General features: G+C 53.0%; 1 protein-coding gene across 1 annotated transcript in view; it reads right to left on the reverse strand.

Moving 5' to 3' along the window:
• The window catches only part of LOC138764269 (hormone-sensitive lipase-like), a 67115-nt gene extending 48482 nt beyond the window's left edge, over nt 1-18633 (reverse strand). Inside the window, 3 exon segments of the mRNA XM_069939950.1 lie at nt 1289-1809; nt 17910-18016; nt 18336-18633. Coding sequence (XP_069796051.1) covers nt 1289-1809; nt 17910-18016; nt 18336-18550 — 843 coding nt within the window. The 5' untranslated portion in view covers nt 18551-18633.
• Nucleotides 18634-19290: the final 657 nt, after the last annotated feature.

Below are 19290 nucleotides of genomic sequence, written 5' to 3' on the forward strand. Positions count from 1 at the left end.
CTTTGCTTCATATCACATCTTAAAATATCCGATTTTAGATTCAGAATTGGCTTGACTGCAAAAGCAGAAGGATAGTAGATGGAAAGTATTTTGCTTGGAGGTCAGTGACCAGTGGAGTTCCGCAGGGATCTGTTCTGGGACCCCCTGCTCAGTTCTGGTGACCTCATTACAAGGATGCGAAAGCTACGGAGAGGGGGGAGAGATTTATCACGACGCTGCCGGGATTGGAGAAGGAGTCTCCCATGAAGCAAGGCTTTTCTCTTCAGAGCGTAGGATAAGAAGTAACTTAATCGCTGTCTGCAAGATTATGAGAGGCTTAGATGGGGTGACAGGGTTTTACGAAGACTGGGAGGGAGTGAAAGAGAGGGGGAGAGGGATGGAGAGAGAAGGGGGTGAAAGAGAGGGGGAGGGTGAGGAGGGGGTGAAAGAGGAGGAGAGTGAAAGGGAAGTGAAAGAAAGGGGAGGGTGAGAGGAGGAGAAGGAGAGGGGGAGGGGGTGAAAGAGAGGGGGAGGGGGTGAAAGAGAGGGGGAGGGGTGAAAGAGAGGGGGAGGGGTGAAAGAGAGGGGGAGGGGTGAAAGAGAGGGGGAGGGGGTGAAAGAGAGGGGGAGGGGATGAGAGAGGGGAGGGGGTGAAAGAGAGGGGGAGGGGGTGAAAGAGAGGGGGAGGGGGTGAAAGAGAGGGGGAGGGGTTGAAAGAGAGGGGGAGGGGTTGAAAGAGAGGGGGAGGGGTTGAAAGAGAGGGGGAGGGATTGAAAGAGAGGGGGAGGGATTGAAAGAGAGGGGGAGGGGTTGAAAGAGAGGGGGAGGGGTGAAAGAGAGGGGGAGGGGTGAAAGAGAGGGGGAGGGGTGAAAGAGAGGGGGAGGGGGTGAAAGAGAGGGGGGGGAGTGAAAGAGAGGGGGAGGGGTGAAAGAGAGGGGGAGGGAGTGAAAGAGAGGGGGAGGGAGTGAAAGAGAGGGGGGGAGTGAAAGAGAGGGGAGGGGGTGAACGAGAGGGGGAGGGGGTGAAAGAGGGGGGGAGGGGGTGAAAGAGAGGTGGAGGGGGTGAAAGAGAGGGGGTGGGGGTGAAAGAGAGGGGGAGGGGTGAAAGAGAGGTGGAGGGGGTGAAAGAGAAGGGAGGGGGTGAAAGAGAGGGGAGGGGGTGAAAGAATGCAGGGTGAAGGGGAGAGGGTTGGTAAGGAGGTTTATGGAGATGTGGAGGGGGTTACAAAGATGGGGAGGTTGTTACGGAGTCAGGGAGGGGGGGTTTACATAGACACTGGGTTGGGGGGGGACCGAGCAAGCCACCCACCTGAAACCCCAGGCACCGGCCGTAGAAGCAGCCCTTGTGCATGGAGTTGGCCTCACGAAGGAACTCCTCAGACAGGCCGCGCTCATCGGCGAGGAAGAGGTCACCGGGCTTGTTGGAGGCCAGCAGCCTCTGGGCGAAGTAGGTCAGGGCACGGAGCTGGCGCAGGGCCGAGCAGTAGGCCTCCACTTCAAGCAGATTGTGGTTGGTGCGGAAGAAGATGCTGCGGCGGTGGCTGTGCACGTAGCGGGCCTTGTGGATGAGGTGCAGCACACAGCAGCGCACCACCTTCAGCAAGCTGCGGTAGCCATTGGCTGGTGTGTGATCGTCCAGGTCGAAAATTGACACAGCTCCTGCCAGGGCACCCACCAGAGGTCGCAAACCCCGGCCCTGCTCCTGGATCTGGGCAAAGGCCCAGGCAAAACGGCGTCCCGCTTCCGAACCATCCTCACGGAAGAAACGGATGTTGTCCTCGGTGACGGAGTGCAGGAGCAGGAACATGGTCCTGGTGTCCATGGAGGAGCCTGGAGTGGAATAGAGGGAGAAGGGGGGGTGGAGGGAGAAGGGGGGTGGAGGGAGAAGGGGGGTGGAGGGAGAAGGGGGTGGAGGGAGAAGGGGGTGGAGGGAGAAGGGGGGTGGAGGGAGAAGGGGGGTGGAGGGAGAAGGGGGGTGGAGGGAGAAGGGGGTGGAGGGAGAAGGGGGTGGAGGGAGAAGGGGGGTGGAGGGAGAAGGGGGGGTGGAGGGAGAAGGGGGGGTGGAGGGAGAAGGGGGGGTGGAGGGAGAAGGGGGGGTGGAGGGAGAAGGGGGTGGAGGGAGAAGGGGGGTGGAGGGAGAAGGGGGTGGAGGGAGAAGGGGGTGGAGGGAGAAGGGGGGTGGAGGGAGAAGGGGGGTGGAGGGAGAAGGGGGGGTGGAGGGAGAAGGGGGGGTGGAGGGAGAAGGGGGGGTGGAGGGAGAAGGGGGGGTGGAGGGAGAAGGGGGTGGAGGGAGAAGGGGGGTGGAGGGAGAAGGGGGGTGGAGGGAGAAGGGGGGTGGAGGGAGAAGGGGGGTGGAGGGAGAAGGGGGGTGGAGGGAGAAGGGGGGTGGAGGGAGAAGGGGGGTGGAGGGAGAAGGGGGTGGAGGGAGAAGGGGGGTGGAGGGAGAAGGGGGGTGGAGGGAGAAGGGGGGTGGAGGGAGAAGGGGGGTGGAGGGAGAAGGGGGGTGGAGGGAGAAGGGGGGTGGAGGGAGGGGGGTGGAGGGAGAAGGGGGGTGGAGGGAGAAGGGGGGTGGAGGGAGAAGGGGGGTGGAGGGAGAAGGGGGGTGGAGGGAGAAGGGGGGTGGAGGGAGAAGGGGGGTGGAGGGAGAAGGGGGGTGGAAGGAGAAAGGGGGTGGAAGGAGAAGGGGGGGTGGAGGGAGAAGGGGGGGTGGAGGGAGAAGGGGGGGTGGAGGGAGAAGGGGGGGTGGAGGGAGAAGGGGGGGTGGAAGGAGAAGGGGGTGGAGGGAGAAGGGGGGTGGAGGGAGAAGGGGGGTGGAGGGAGAAGGGGGGTGGAGGGAGAAGGGGGGGTGGAGGGTCGAGTTCACACATGTTCTGGACTTTGCAGGATCCCGGGACATTTCAGAACCTGATACTGGTGAACCTACTGCTGCCTGCGTTATCTAGCGGTATTCCCCACGTAATTACTGCTCTCTGAGTCAAAATATCCTTCCAATCTCCCCTCAATCTATTGCCCCTTTCCCTTCAATCTTCTGACCTACCTCTGTTAGTCACACAGGGTGGAAACACCCCCAAAATGTCCCACCCTTACTGGGCCCACCTGTCCGTGTCCTTCTAAACCCGTCCTATCCAAATAACCTGCCCACTTTTTCTTAAAATCTCAAGCACCTCCTCCAGCAGTCCATTCCATACACCCACTGAATTAAAAAAAAGGTTACCCCTCAGGTTCCTCCACCCACCCTTGTGATAGTATAGATTCTATCACCAATGTGAATGTACAGATTGTAGTGTAGGATGACTGTGATTGGCTGAGAGTGTAGCCAGACCTACTGCCAGGTCTTAAAGGATTGTTCCTAGCCAGACCAGGTCATTCTGGACTGGTCGACCTACTTGTGATATGCTCCAGTCTTTTAGATCAACAAGTCTTTGGTTCTTTTGACGCACTCTACAATTTTATTAACTAAAACGTTTTGAAGGGATGAAGCGTATGCTACGGCTAGAACGCCTTGACATTGACCCACAGTCAGCTACAGCCTCGAATGACTTTAAGCACTGGGTGAGATGCTTCGAAACATACTTACAGCTCTCTGACCCTGCCGTGATAAGAGGACAGCCATCTACTAGTAATATTGATGACTATGGTGTCCCCGAGAGTCTACCAGAGCAACCAGGACGCGACCACTTACGCCACAGCCATGAAGATGCTGAAAGGGCTCTACGAGCGACCGGTGAACAGGGTCTATGCTCGGTACAAACTTGCAACAAGGAGGAAACAGCCTGGTGAGTCCTGTAGAGCTTACATTCAGGCACTAAGGGCAATGGACAGGAACTGTGCCTGCACAGAGAGAACTGCTGCGCAGACCACAGACAATCTCATTCAGGATGCCTATGTGGCTGGGATTCGATCGAATGAGGTGAGGCAGCGCCTGCTAGAGCACAGGGGAGAAAATCTAGAGGACGTGATTCGGATCGTAGAGACAATGGAGGCTGCAGTCTTAAGTGTGGACGTGTACTCTCGGGGCTGGACCCCATGCTCTGATGCAAGTAGAATGCCCCCCCTCTAACCTACTACACCCTGGCACACCGACGGCCAGTCGGCTGCTGCTACGCTGCCCAATGCAACCCCAAAGTGTTATTTCTGCGGAAGGAACAAGCACAGCAGGTCCCAGTGCCCGGCGAGAAAAGCCACGTGCCAGAAGTGCCTTAAAAACTGCCACTTTGCTGTAGTCTGTTGCTCCAAAATGGCCACCATCAAACACAGTGCCTCGTGTGAAGCCCAATCACCACCCTCCCATTCAAACACATCTTCCTCAGAGCTCTCGTCCAATGAGAGCAAGGACTCCACCGCGCGGCAGCACTTGACGTCATGGGGCAGACGCCAAGCGCGGAAGGTACAACCCACCCTCGCCACAATGACGTTCACCCTCCCTCCCTCTCAAAGCCAGGCCCCAGGCCCCAGCCCCAACCTCAACGGCCGCCGCCGCTGATGACTAAGGACCGTCGCCGCCATCACTGCTGAGCCCGCTGCCACCACTGCCGACCAGGGACCCGCCGCCACTACCGACTGGGGATCCGCCACCACCGAAGCAGCTGACCAGGTACCCGCAGCTGCGACCGACGCTAGTGACCCGGTACCCACCGACGCTGCCGACCGGGGACTGCCACGTCCGACCCTACTAACTCGGTACCCACCACCGCTGCCGACCGGGGACAAGTCACCGCAACCGACACTACCGACCCGGTACCCACCGCCGCGACCACCCCATTGACCACCCCACCACCGACAGCAAGCAGTGACCCCCAACACTTACCGTTGACTGGCCAACACCCCCAGCAGGCTGCAAACCATCGACGAGTCCATCCCGATCCAAGTTGAGAGCGATGCATCTGACTTTGCACTTGCAGCCACTTTGAACCAGGCCGGCCGGCCGATTGCCTTCTTCTCCAGAACTCTCCAGGGTCCTGAGAGCCGACACTCCTCTGTCGAGAAGGAGGCCCAGGCCATAGTCGAAGCAGTACGTCATTGGAGATACTACCTCACTGGCAGGCGCTTTACACTGCTGACCGACAAACACGCGGTCTCCTTCATGTTTAGCAATACCCAGCGAGGTAAGATCAAGAATGACAAAATAGCCAGGTGGAGAATCAAGCTCTCCACCTTTAATTATGACATACTGTATCGGCCTGGTAAACTCAACGACCCACCAGATGCGCTCTCCAGGGGGACTTGCGCCAACATACAACTGGACAGGCTGCAGAGACTCCACAAGGAGCTCTGTCATCCAGGGGCGACTAGGTTCGCGTACTTTGTCAAAGCTCGCAACCTGCCCTACACGGTCGAGGAGATTCACTCCATGACCCGAGCCTGCCCGGTGTGCACTGAGTGCAAGCCCCACTTCTTCTGTCCAGAGAACACCCTCGTCATCAAAGCCACCCGCCCCTTTGAGCATCTCAGTGTGGACTTCAAGGGGCCCCTACCGTCGACCAACCGTAATACCTACATCCTTACGGCCATCGACGAGTACTCCCGCTTCCCATTCGCTGTGCCCTGCTCAGACATGATGGCCTCCTCAGTCACAGCATCTTTGCCATCTTCGGGTACCCCAGTTACATCCACAGTGACAGGGGGTCCTCGTTTACGAGAGCAGAGCTGTGGCCAGTACCTTCTGGAGCGTGGTATTGCTTCAAGCAGGACCACCAGCTATAACCCACGTGGATGGGCAAGTCGAAAGAGAGAATGTCATAATCTGGGAAGTGGTTATGCTCGCCCTCCGGTCCAAAGATCTCCCCACCTCTCACTGGCAGGATATGTTCACTGGTGCCCTATACTGCATCTGCTCCCTCCTATGCACCATGACCAATGCCACCCCCTATGGAAATCCGAAATGGGAACAACCATACCGGCGTGCTCACGGTTCTCGGGCTGGTCCTCCTACGACACCACATCCAGTACTCAAAGAACGACTCATTGGTTGACCGAGTGACTCTGCTCCATGTGAACCTGCATTATGCCTACATTGAGTACCCGGACAGGCGGGAGGACACAGACTCAGTAAGGGACCTAGCCCAAGCTGGATCAGGCACAGCAGTGCTTTCAACCCAACCTTCCCCAATTCCTTCTCCCCCAGGTCATGTGCTTGAACAGAGGGACCAGCACCACCCCACCAGCTCAGGCCAGACTGTCGACAACGCTGTTGGGGAATTGAGCGAAGCAGTGGCCGCACCCTACGAGCCTGCCAGCGACACAACTCCAGCGACCCCAATCCCGGCACCACGGCGGTCACGCCAGATGGTCAGGCCCCCTGACCAGTACAGCCCCTAATCTCCACCGGGCCCTTTTTTTTCTTTTCTTTTTTTTTACAACCCTCCATCCACCCCGGGGTCAGTTCTCAAAGAAGGGGTGAATGTGATAGTACAGATTCTATCACCAATGTGTATATGTACAGATTGTAGTGTAGGATGACTGTGATTGCCTGAGAGCGTAGCCACACTTACTGGCAGGTCTTAAAGGATTGCTCTTAGCCAGACCAGGTCATTCTGGACTGGTTGATCTGCATGTGATACGCTCCAGTCTTTTAGTTAATAAAAGCCTTGATTTGGATCAACAATTCTTTGGTTCTTTCAACGCGCTCTACCACCCTCCCACAGCCAACGTTAAACTTGTTTCCTCTGGTTACCGATTTCCTTACTGTGCACAAAAGATCATTTATTCATCCGAACCATCTCCAATCGCTCCACTCAGCTCTGGATCACCTTGAAAACAGCAATTCACCGACTGCAGCTCGGCCTTCAACACTATTATTCCCTCTGTGCTGGTTAACAAGCTCCAAACCCTGGGCGGCTACGGAGTCCATGACTTCCTCAGCAGAAGATCACAGTCAGTTCAAATTGGAAACGTCTCCTCCTCACTGACTATCCACACAGGCACTCAAGGATGTGTGCTTAACTCTACTCACTATACACCCATGTCTATGTGGCCAGCCACAATTCCTTTGCTATCTACAAATTTGCCATTGACACCACAGTTGTTGGCAGAATCACAGACGGCAATAAGGAAGTGGTAAGGAGGGAGAACGATCGGCTCTGTCACATCAACAACTTGCATTCACTGTTATCAAAACCAAGGAGATGATTGTGGACTTCAAGAGGAAGTCGGGAGACTTCATCAAGGGCTCAGCAGTGGAAAGGGTCAAGAACTTCAAATTCCTGGGGGGTCAGCATCTCTGAAGATCTGTCCTGGAGCCTCCATATTGATGCAATGACAAAGAAGGCTCTCGCCAACAGCTAGACATTGTGAGGTGTCTGAGGATATTCGGAATATCATCAAAGACTCTCGTAAACCTCTACAGGTGGACCATTGGAGAGCATTCTGGCTGCATCACTGCCTGGTACGGATGCGCCAATGCTCAGGACATGAAGGTTGTTAACTCGGCCAACACCATCACAGGCACCAGACTTCACTCCGTCAAGGACATCTACACGAGGCAGTGCCTTAAGAAACCAGCCTCTATCCACCACCCAAGCCACACCCTCTTAACTCCGGGAAGGAGGTTCAGGAGCCTGAAGACGATTCCCCAGTGGCACAAGGACAGCTTCTTCCCCTCCACCATCAGATTCCTGAAACATCAATGAACCACAGACATGGCCTCGCTTTGACTTTTCATGGACTATTTTTATTTATAGAAATATTTGCTCTGTGATGCTGCCACAAAACAACAAGTTTTGTGACTTGTTCATGACAATAAATTCTGGTTTCTATTCCTTCCACGATGGGGGAAACCATTTCCAGCAATCTCCCTACTTACTCTTCATCATTTCCAAAACCTCTCTCTACCTCCTCCCACCCTAGCCAGAATAGATGGTATGAGACAGAATAGAGATTATGTCTTTCCAAGGAATTTTATAGCTAGGCTTTTCTCAAATTAAAAAAAATTTTTTCACTGCTAATTCAAATCGTTATAGAACCTTTAAACACTCTACCAGCACAGAAACTGGCCCTTCTAGACAGTGCCAAATCATTATTGTGCCCAGTCCCACTGACCTTCATCCAGTCCATATTCCTCCACACTCCTCCCATCTATGTACCTGTCCAAATTCTTCTTAAATGTTAAAATTGTGCCGATATTCATCACCGCAGCTGGGAGCTCGTTCTACACTCTTAAACCACTCTCTGTGGGAAGAATTTCCCTCTCATGTTCCCTCAAAACTTTTCCCCTTTCACCCTTAGCCCACATCCTCTGGTTTGTATCTCACCCACCCTCAGTGGAAAAAGCCGACCTACATTTACTCTGTCTCTCTCCCTCATCATTTTAAATATCAAATCTCCCCTCATTCTTCTATGCTCCAGGGAATAAAGTCCGAACCTGTTAAACCTTTCCCTGTAACTCGGTTCCTGGAGTACGGGCAACATCCTAGTAAATCTTCTCTGCCCTCTTTCTATCTTATTGAGATCTTTCCTGTAGTTCGGTGACCAAAACTCCAAATAATTCTCCAAATTTTCCTACATCAATGTCTTGTACAACTTCAAAATTCGCAAAAGGGGAGAGATCCTCTTTCTGGGTGAAAGGTCCTTCTAAAATTCCAGGCAGCTGGCACAGGAGAACTTGGTGCCACCTCCAGTCAGCAAATTTAGCCCAACATGACTGTTACAGTGTAAACACATTGCTGTTGTCAAAGTGAATCAAAGGTCAACTCATCAAGCAACATCATTCTATTGGCTTGGCCCCAGGAACTACCCAACTTGGGGGAGGGAACGGGGGGAGGGGGGAAGAACGAGGTGGGGGAGGGAACAAGGGGGGAGGGAGGAGCGAGGGGGGAGGGGAGGGAGGAGCGAGGGGGGAGGGGAGGGGGAGGGGAAGGGGAGGGGAAGGGGGAGGGGGAGAGGGGGGAGCGGGAAGGGGGAGGAGGAGGAGGAGGGAGGGGACGAGGGATAGATGGGAGAGAGGGGGAGGGGGAGGGGGGGAGTGCAAGGGGAATGGACCAGATGTCTCTTATTTTATCCACATCACTTGCCACCACTACATCCTACCAGCTACGACCAATCCCTCTCTGACAGTAACTGATGTAACCACACAATGCAAGTTTTAACCACGTCCCAAGTCCACGGTTGAAAACGTGGAGGTAAAGAGAATACCTCACCTTGCGTTGCTTCTCCAGCTGTGGTTGAACAATGTGAAAGCCCTGGTTGGAATGGCTTCCTGTGAGATAAACCAGCTGCCTATCTATGGCAAACTTGCTCCAACTCTGCAGACATTGGTTTATCTCATCTCTTTTATCTGTACAGAACAAACTCCAAGGTCATGGGCAAACCTTTTCCCTGATGTACGAGTCAAAAGGCAGCGGAAAGATTCAGTCATGGTATACAGTGTCCCCATTCTGGATCCAGGAGAGAGACTGTCCAACAACATCACGTCACAAGCTCCAACTCTTCACAAGATAATGAATTGATGCAGTCAATATGACTTGATTGAATTTTCAAATCCAGTCCAATTCCACAGCTGCAGACTTCCTGATGACAAATCAAACTCATCCCATTTCCCCACTCTCTCCTCACCGCCCCGTGTCATCTCAACACCAATCCCACTGCCTCATTCTTCCCACAGTCATGTATCAGTCCCCACTAATCCCACTGCCCCACACTAATCCCACTGCCCCACACTAATCCCACTGCCCCACACTAATCCCACTGCCCCACACTAATCCCACTGCCCCACACTAATCCCACTGCCCCACTCTAATCCCACTGCCCCACTCTAATCCCACTGCCCCACTCTAATCCCACTGCCCCACTCTAATCCCACTGCCCCACTCTAATCCCACTGCCCCACTCTAATCCCACTGCCCCACTCTAATCCCACTGCCCCACTCTAATCCCACTGCCCCACTCTAATCCCACTGCCCCACTCTAATCCCACTGCCCCACTCTAATCCCACTGCCCCACTCTAATCCCACTGCCCCACTCTAATCCCACTGCCCCACTCTAATCCCACTGCCCCACTCTAATCCCACTGCCCCACTCTAATCCCACTGCCCCACTCTAATCCCACTGCCCCACTCTAATCCCACTGCCCCACTCTAATCCCACTGCCCCACTCTAATCCCACTGCCCCACTCTAATCCCACTGCCCCACTCTAATCCCACTGCCCCACTCTAATCCCACTGCCCCACTCTAATCCCACTGCCCCACTCTAATCCCACTGCCCCACTCTAATCCCACTGCCCCACTCTAATCCCACTGCCCCACTCTAATCCCACTGCCCCACTCTAATCCCACTGCCCCACTCTAATCCCACTGCCCCACTCTAATCCCACTGCCCCACTCTAATCCCACTGCCCCACTCTAATCCCACTGCCCCACTCTAATCCCACTGCCCCACTCTAATCCCACTGCCCCACTCTAATCCCACTGCCCCACTCTAATCCCACTGCCCCACTCTAATCCCACTGCCCCACTCTAATCCCACTGCCCCACTCTAATCCCACTGCCCCACTCTAATCCCACTGCCCCACTCTAATCCCACTGCCCCACTCTAATCCCACTGCCCCACTCTAATCCCACTGCCCCACTCTAATCCCACTGCCCCACTCTAATCCCACTGCCCCACTCTAATCCCACTGCCCCACTCTAATCCCACTGCCCCACTCTAATCCCACTGCCCCACTCTAATCCCACTGCCCCACTCTAATCCCACTGCCCCACTCTAATCCCACTGCCCCACTCTAATCCCACTGCCCCACTCTAATCCCACTGCCCCACTCTAATCCCACTGCCCCACTCTAATCCCACTGCCCCACTCTAATCCCACTGCCCCACTCTAATCCCACTGCCCCACTCTAATCCCACTGCCCCACTCTAATCCCACTGCCCCACTCTAATCCCACTGCCCCACTCTAATCCCACTGCCCCACTCTAATCCCACTGCCCCACTCTAATCCCACTGCCCCACTCTAATCCCACTGCCCCACTCTAATCCCACTGCCCCACTCTATTCCCACTGCCCCACTCTAATCCCACTGCCCCACTCTAATCCCACTGCCCCACTCTAATCCCACTGCCCCACTCTAATCCCACTGCCCCACTCTAATCCCACTGCCCCACACTAATCCCACAGCCCCACACTAATCCCACTGCCCCACACTTATCCCACTGCCCCACACTAATCCCACTGCCCCCACACTAATCCCACTGCCCCACACTAATCCCACTGCCCCACTCTTCCCACAGTCCTATATCAGTCCCCACACTAATCCCACTTCCCCACTCTTCCCACTGTCCTGTATCAGTCCCCACATTAATTCCACTACCCCGCTCTCTCCACAGCTATGTCAGTCCCCACACTAATTCCACTGCCTCGCTCTCACCCCACAGCCCTACATCAATCCCCAATCTGATCTCACTGCCCGCTCTCTCCCCACAGCCTACATCAATCCCCAATCTGATCTCACTGCCCGCTCTCACCCCACAGCCTTACATTAATCCCCACACTTATTCCACTGCCCACTCTCTCCCCACAGCTGTGTATCACACCTCTGGATCATTGTGCATCCTCTCTGAGAATGCTTCACCAAAGGTTCTTTGATGCAAACGTTAAACACTCAGAAATGCTGGAGAAACTCAACAGGACTCTCAGCACCCACAGGGGGTAAAGATATACAACTGACATTTCAGGCCTGAGCCTTTCTATCTTCGAGGTTTAAGTAAACAGCAGGCAGGGACCTGAATGAAAAATGACGGGGTCAGACCAACAGATAAACTCCGAGTGCACAATTAAAAAAAAAATACACCTTTTCAGTGATTTTAAATTGTCACTTTGTAAGTTTCTAACGGGTTGACGTGGTCACCAAGTCCACTTGCAATCCTGAAGACAGTGATGCCAGAAGCCAGGGTGGTTTCTCTGAAACACTATATGCCTGTATCTGCCCAAGGGTCTTTTCAGATTTCAGATTTATTGTCAGAGTACAGATCACATCAGATACAACCCTGAGATTCTTCTTTCCTCATGCCAGGCAGGATCACCTCTTATTAGTAGAGCAAAAAAACCTGCACATGACATATAAACAAACATCTCAATTATCCCCAACATCTACGAATTCGCTGACGATATCACGGTAGTGGGTTGTATAAAAAGGGGCGATCTGAGTTAGCATTCAGGATGGAGGTTGAAAACTTGGCTGAATGGTGCACCAACCTCACATTCAATGACACCTAAAGCCGAGGAGCCGATTGTTGGCGTCAGGATGGGAAAACCAGAGTTGGAGAGGGTGAGAAAATGTAAGTGCTTGGGAGTCACTATCTCAGAGGATCTTTCCTGGACACACAAATTGCATTGTGAAGAAAGCTCGTCAGCGCCTCTACATCCTCAGGAGTTTGCGGAGGTTTGGTGTGACACTGGAAACCCTGGCAAATTTCGATAGAGGTGTGGTGGAATGTGCACTGACCGGCTGCAATACAGTCTGGTGTGGGGACACCAATACCCCTGAACGTAAAGCCCTGCAGAAGGTTGCGGACACAGCCCCAGACATCACAGGCAAAACCCTCCCCACCATCGAGAACATCTATGGGGAACGCTACTGTCAGAGAGCAGCAGCGATCATCAAGGATCCACAAAATCTAGTACATTGCTCTGTTCTCACTGCTGCCATCAGGAAAGAGGTGTAGGGGCCACAAGACTTGCCCCACCAGATTCAAGAACAGCTGCTCCCCCTCCACCGTTAGACCCCTCAACAACAAACTCAATCAGGGACTTGTTTAAGGATTCTTACTTTTGCATTTTATGTTTCCTCTCTGCATTGCACACAGTTTGTTTACATTTCTTTATTTGTTTACATGCGTAAGTTGAGTTCAGCTGATTTTTGCACTACCAATAAGTGGTAATTCTGCCGCACCCACTGGAAAAGGAATCTCAGCGTTGGATGTGATGTCATGTACATACCCTGACAATAAATCTGAAATCTGAATTGGTCTGTCGCTATTCCAGTAAGCAGAGCATGGACAGGATGCAGTGGACAACTTCTACATGACCCCATGAAACATTTTAGGAACATGTATAGTCAGGCAGGTAAAGAGCATCTGACTGGTTGCATCACTGCCCGAGACAGGAAAAAACTCCAGAGGGTAGTTAACCCAGCCTGTGACATCACAGACATCAGGCCACCCCATTGAGGACATTTACAAGAGGCAGTGTCATATGAGGCAAGGTTAATAGAGCTGGGGCTTTTCTCTTTGGAGCGAAGAAGGATGAGAGATGACATGATTATGAGAGGCATAGATAGGGAGAACAGCCAGTGCTTTTTTCCCAGGGCAACTGTAGCGAACACCAGAGGACGTCTGTCGAAGGTGAGGGGAGGAATTCTTTTTTTTTTTTTTTACAGAGAGAGTGGTGGGGCCTGGAATGCATTGCCAGGGTTGGTGATGGAGGCCGGTACACAGGGACATCTAAAAGACTCTTAGACAGGCACGTGGATACCAGTAAATTAGCATGCGTAATGGAGAGGCAGCGTCCACCACTGGGTGGTGATGCTCCACTCCTGTTGGGAAGACACACTACCTCCCAATCAAGGTCAGAGACTCACTCCAAGCCATCAAGGTGTCCCTTACGATTGGCCCACCTAAATCACCAGGTGCTGCAGTCCAGGCCGCCCACCCAGACTCAGCCCTGACCTTCACCCAATTGGCCCAGGTGAATCACTCAGTTCACCCCTGCTGAGCCCATGCACTTGATTTGAGCCAATAGCCACAGCGACCACATTGACCCTTACGATTGGCCCCCCAGCTTTGCCCCCAGAACTATAAAGGACGATGTGCCCCTTTGTTCTGCCTCTTTGGACTCCTCGTGGCATGCAAGTATCACCTTCCACACTGGGTTGGGGTGAGTCTCGAGGATAGGAAGCTAGAGCCGTGTTCGTACTGGTCAAGGGGTGGGGGCATGTGATCTGATTGTTGAATGTGTATGCTCTTGTAATTTCCCCAGTTTCTGTCGGGTTCCCCTCATCATCCGAAAATGTATATTTACACCATCGCCTTCCCAAGATCGTGTTATATGGCGAGCTCTCCACTGGCCACTGTGACAGAGGTGCACCAAAGAAAAGGTACAAGGACTGCCTAAAGAAATCTCTTGGTGCCTGCCACATTGACCACCGCCAGTGGGCTGATAACGCCTCAAACCATGCATCTTGGCGCCTCACAGTTTGGCGGGCAGCAACCTCCTTTGAAGAAGACTGCAGAGCCCACCTCACTGACAAAAGGCAAAGGAGGAAAAACCCAACACCCAACCCCAACCAACCAATTTTCCCCTGCAACTGCTGCAACCGTGTCTGCCTGTCCCGCATCGGACTTGTCAGCCACAAACGAGCCTGCAGCTGACGTGGACTTTTTACCCCCTCCATAAATCTTCGTCCGCGAAGCCAAGCCAAAGAAAAAGATTGTGTATGCGTAGAGTTTGCTTAACATATCGACCCTGTTGTCCTATTTTCATCCCTGAAATAAATGCGTGCTTTGTACCTGCACTTTGGTCTGGATCTTAACCTGCGGGACCCACATGAACCCGAACATCAGCATGTCCACAACCAGTGTTTAAAGTCTGGTCAGATTAGGTCAGAGAGTTCACACTGAACCAAGAAAAGCCAGTCCAGTACAAAAGAAGTCGGGACCTGCAGCATTACAGTGTCAGTGTCCCAGGAAGGCAGGTAACCCTTTCACTCAGGAGCTGAGACAAAACTCATTGCCTCTGATACTACCTACCTTGGCAGGTAAGTACCAGAATGAAAATGACCCCCATCCTGTGTTGGGCCTGTTCACCCAAGCAGTTGAAGCAGCAAAAAGGTGACTAAATGTTGGCTTTCAGGGGCAGTGTGAAAGTACCTTAGAGGTGTGAGGGAGGGAAGGGTGAGATTGTTTGAGTACATTTATATAGGTCAGCACAACATCAAGGGCCGAAGGGCCTGGACTGTTCCATATCCTAAGGGGGACAGAGCCAAAAAAAAGCTGAATGGTTAATCTACAGCTCAGTCCAGGCCCTGCAGCCCAGTGCTGTGCCAACCCAATAGCCAACAACATCTGTCTAGAATTTCCCCAATGCATTCCCTCAGTTTCATCTACCAGTCTAATAGTACATTAAAACAGCTTTTTCTCGGCTATAGCCCCCCACCCCCCCACCCCCGCAGGACTCTGCTCAGAGTTTATGGGCCCCCTTCTCTGTGAAGCAGTCATTCTCTTTTCTTCTGTACTTCTCTCCTGCCGACTGTATTAAAATTTTGGCTATTTGAGATAAAAAGTTAACAAGGGCTTATATGTAACTGTGCTGTGGCCCCCAGGGGCACATAGGGACCCCTGTGAGAATGGGTGTCTCAAAGACCTTATTGTCCCTGCTTCCACCACCGTTGCTGGCAGAGCATTCCATGCACCCACCGCTCTCTGTGGGAAGAGCATCCCGCTCCCTGGACTTACTCCCAAGCACCTTAAAACTATGCCCCCTCGTGTTAGCTATTTCAGCCCCGGGGGAAAAGCCTCTGGCCGTCCACATGATCAATGCCTCTCATCATCTGGTCCACCTCTCTGAGCCCACCCCTCATCTTCCATCACTCCAAGAAGAAAAGACCAAATTCACTCAACCTTTCCTTGTAAGCATGCCCTCCAACCCAGGCAGCGTCCCTGTAAATCTCCCCAGCACACTCTCTATAGCATCTACATTCTTCCTGCATTGAGGTGACCAGAACGGAATCCAATATTCCAAACAAGGTCTTGGAGACCTGCAACATTGGCTCATGGCTCTTCAACTCGACCCCACGGTTGATTCGAGGCGCACTCTCCAATCCAGGTAGTGTCCTTTAAATATGTCATCTCGCGCAATCTGAGCACATCAAATTCCGAAGTTCAAAGTCCGAGCACATACATGACATCATATAAAACCCTGAGGGCACAACTTCAGGATTGAAGGGCATCTGTTTAGAAAAGAGATGTGGAGGAATTTCTTCAGCCAGAGGGTGGTGAATCTGTGGAATTTGTTGCCAAAGGCAGTTGTGGAGGCCGGGTCATTGGATGTATTTAAGGCAGCGATTAAGTGGTTCTTGATTAGCCAGGGCATCAAAGGTTATGGGGGCACGGCAGGGCAGTGGGGCTAAATTGGGGAATAGATCAGCTCATGATTAAATGGTGGGACAGACTCGATGGGCTGAATAGCCTACTTCTGCTCCCGTGTCTCATGGTCTCCAGATGTCCCTCGTCACAAATACCAAGGTGATTTGGACCCAGTCTCCACGGCAACCTCACCCAAACCTGGTAACCAGAGGTCCTCATCTCCTCAGCAACCTCACGCCAAACCTGGTAACCAGAGGCCCTCATCTCTATGGCAACCTCACCCAGCCCTGGTAACCAGAGGTCCTCATCTCCATGGCAACCACACCAAACCTGGTAACCAGAGGTCCAAATCTCCATGGCAACCTCACACCAAACCTGGTAACCAGAGGTCCTCATCTCCTCGGCAACCTCACACCAAACCTGGTAACCAGAGGTCCTCATCTCCACGGCAACCTCACGCCAAACCTGGTAACCAGAGGTCCTCATCTCCTCAGCAACCTCACCCCAACCCTGGTAACCAGAGGCCCTCATCTCCATGGCAAACTCACCCAGCCCTGGTAACCAGAGGTCCTCATCTCCATGGCAACCACACCAAACCTGGTAACCAGAGGTCCAAATCTCCATGGTAACCTCACACCAAACCTGGTAACCAGAGGTCCTCATCTCCTCGGCAACCTCACACCAAACCTGGTAACCAGAGGTCCTCATCTCCTCGGCAACCTCACCCCAGCCCTGGTAACCAGAGGTCCTCATCTCCTCAGTAACCTCACCCCAGCCCTGGTAACCAGAGGTCCTCATCTCCACGGCAACCTCACCCCAGCCCTGGTAACCAGAGGTCCTCATCTCCTCGGCAATCTCACCCCAGCCCTGGTAACCAGAGGTCCTCATCTCCTCGGCAACCTCACCCCAGCCCTGGTAACCAGAGGTCCTCATCTCCATGGCAACAAATCCCTTGCCCTGCTTTCACTGACAACAGATCACCCCAGTCTGTATGGCAACCAGCCCTTCCGGCCCAGGCCCCCCCCAGGTTGCCGGGGTAACTATCCCAGATCCCCGTCTCCATGCCGATCGGTACCCACCTGCCGCCGCCAGGCCGCTGGCCCGCACTGAGCTGCCACCACCCTCCGATACCGGCGCCACCGCTCCGCCCGACGCCATCTTCCCTCAGGATCCCGGCACCGTCAAACAGCACGGTAAACCGGCCCTCGTCGCCACTCGGCACAACAATCAACCACGGTGCCCGCCCACCAGGGAGCACACCTAATCACCGACACGCTCCTGGATCCACCAGCCAATCAGTTCGAATACCTCGCCCGCTGCCAGTTGTGATGCCACAACCCAGACAAACAGCGAATGGGTCGCAGGGAAAGAGGCGGGACCAATGACGGCGAACCTCTTACGCCCATCACCCGGCACGCGGTCTATTGTGATATCACCGAGGCCAACAGCAAATGGGACACAGGGCTGGAGGCGGGACCACTCTTAGAATGCGGAAGTGGAGTGGGTTCTCCATGCGTAGGGGCGAGGGGTTGATCTGAGTTCTGTTGCAGTACAAGGATGGGGGTAACTCAAGCAGTTTAAACATCAAATGGGATTAGAAAATAATTCTCATGAGCTGGGACCTTTCTCTTTGGAGCTTTGAAGGATGAGAGGAGACAAAGGTCTTCAGGATTCTGAGAGGGTGGACAGCCAGCGCCTGTTTCCCAGGGAAAAGTAGCAAACACCTGAGAACATCTGTACAAAGTGAAGGGAGAAAGGTTTAGGGGAGACATCAGGGGATAGTTTTTCACACAACCCTGTGATGCTCTGGTGCTGATGGAGATTGTGGAGGACATATTCTTGCTAATTGGCACTGACTGGGGTCTGGAGGTGAGGAAATCCAAGATCCATTGCACAGTGGAGTGTTGAAGCCCAGGTCTTGATTGCTGCTTAGTTTTGAGTGGATGGTGGTGCTGAATGGTGAACTATAGAGAGAACAAAAAATTATTGTCATGAACAAGTCACGAAATTCAGACTTTTGCATCAGCATCACATAAACTAGTTTTATAATAATAAATTTAAAAAAAAACAAAATAGTGCACAAAAAATAAGGCAGTGTCATTGATTATTCAGGAATCTTATGGTCGAGTGATCATCTTCAGGCTCCTGTACCTTTTTCCCGATAGTACCAGAGTGAAGAGGACATGGGCTGAGTGGTGGGGGTTTTTGAGGATAGAGGCTGCTTTATTAAGACACAGCCTCTTGTAGGTGTCCTCAATGATGTCACAGACTGAGTTAACTAACCTCTGGAGTCTTTTCCTGTCCTGTGCATTGGCACCTCTATACCATTCAGTGATACAACCAGCCAGAATGTTCTCCACGGTCCACCTGTAGAAGTTTACGAGAGTCTTCAGTGACGTCCTGAACCTCCTTAGATACCTCACAGAATCTAGCCACTGACAAGCCTTCTTTGATTCATGACACTCTTTCACAAAGAAAGAAGGTTCGGCGGCACACATCAAGATGCAGGTGAACCGGCCCCGCCCTGTTATGGCCGTGGCAGCAGAGCAGCCGTGTCAAGATGGTGCTGTCGAGCGCATCTTCTCCCATGCTCAAATGGGCCATGCAGGTGCACTCGGCTGCATTGTGACATCACTGCCCACTTGTGGGCAGGACTTACTGGCTGCCTTATAAGGCGCAGAGCGGGCTTTTCAAAATTAAACCATTGGAAGTGCAAGCGACTCACAGTGCATCATCTCCTCATCTCGCTTCCCTCAGTAGCTACAATTGGTGACCCTGATAAGCCCAGATGATCCTGGACTCTCCACCATGGACACTGCAGCAGTCAACACAGTGGCTATGAAATTACTGACCTTCTGGACGCTTCACAAACACACTTGGTTTGGGTAAGTGGAAGCACAATTTCACCTCTGGCAGATTACCTCCAGCAGATCACCTCCGACTCGACAATGTTCCACCATGTCGTCAGCTCCCTCGTCCAAGAAACCCACACAGATTCACAGAATACATACAAACTCCTTACAGACAGCGCCAATTCGAACCTGAGTCACTGACCTTGCTCCATGCACTAACCATTCCACGAGGATCTGTTCTGAGTCCCCTCCTCTTCGTGATTTTTAAATGACCTGAATGAGGAAGTGGAAGGTGGGTGATGACACGAAGATTGATGATGTGCAGAGTTGGGAGGGTTACCAGAGATTACAGAAGAATATTGATAGGATGCAGAGCTGAGCTGAGA

Source organism: Narcine bancroftii, chromosome 5 (assembly GCF_036971445.1).
Source record: "Narcine bancroftii isolate sNarBan1 chromosome 5, sNarBan1.hap1, whole genome shotgun sequence".
NCBI classification, from domain to species: domain Eukaryota; kingdom Metazoa; phylum Chordata; class Chondrichthyes; order Torpediniformes; family Narcinidae; genus Narcine; species Narcine bancroftii.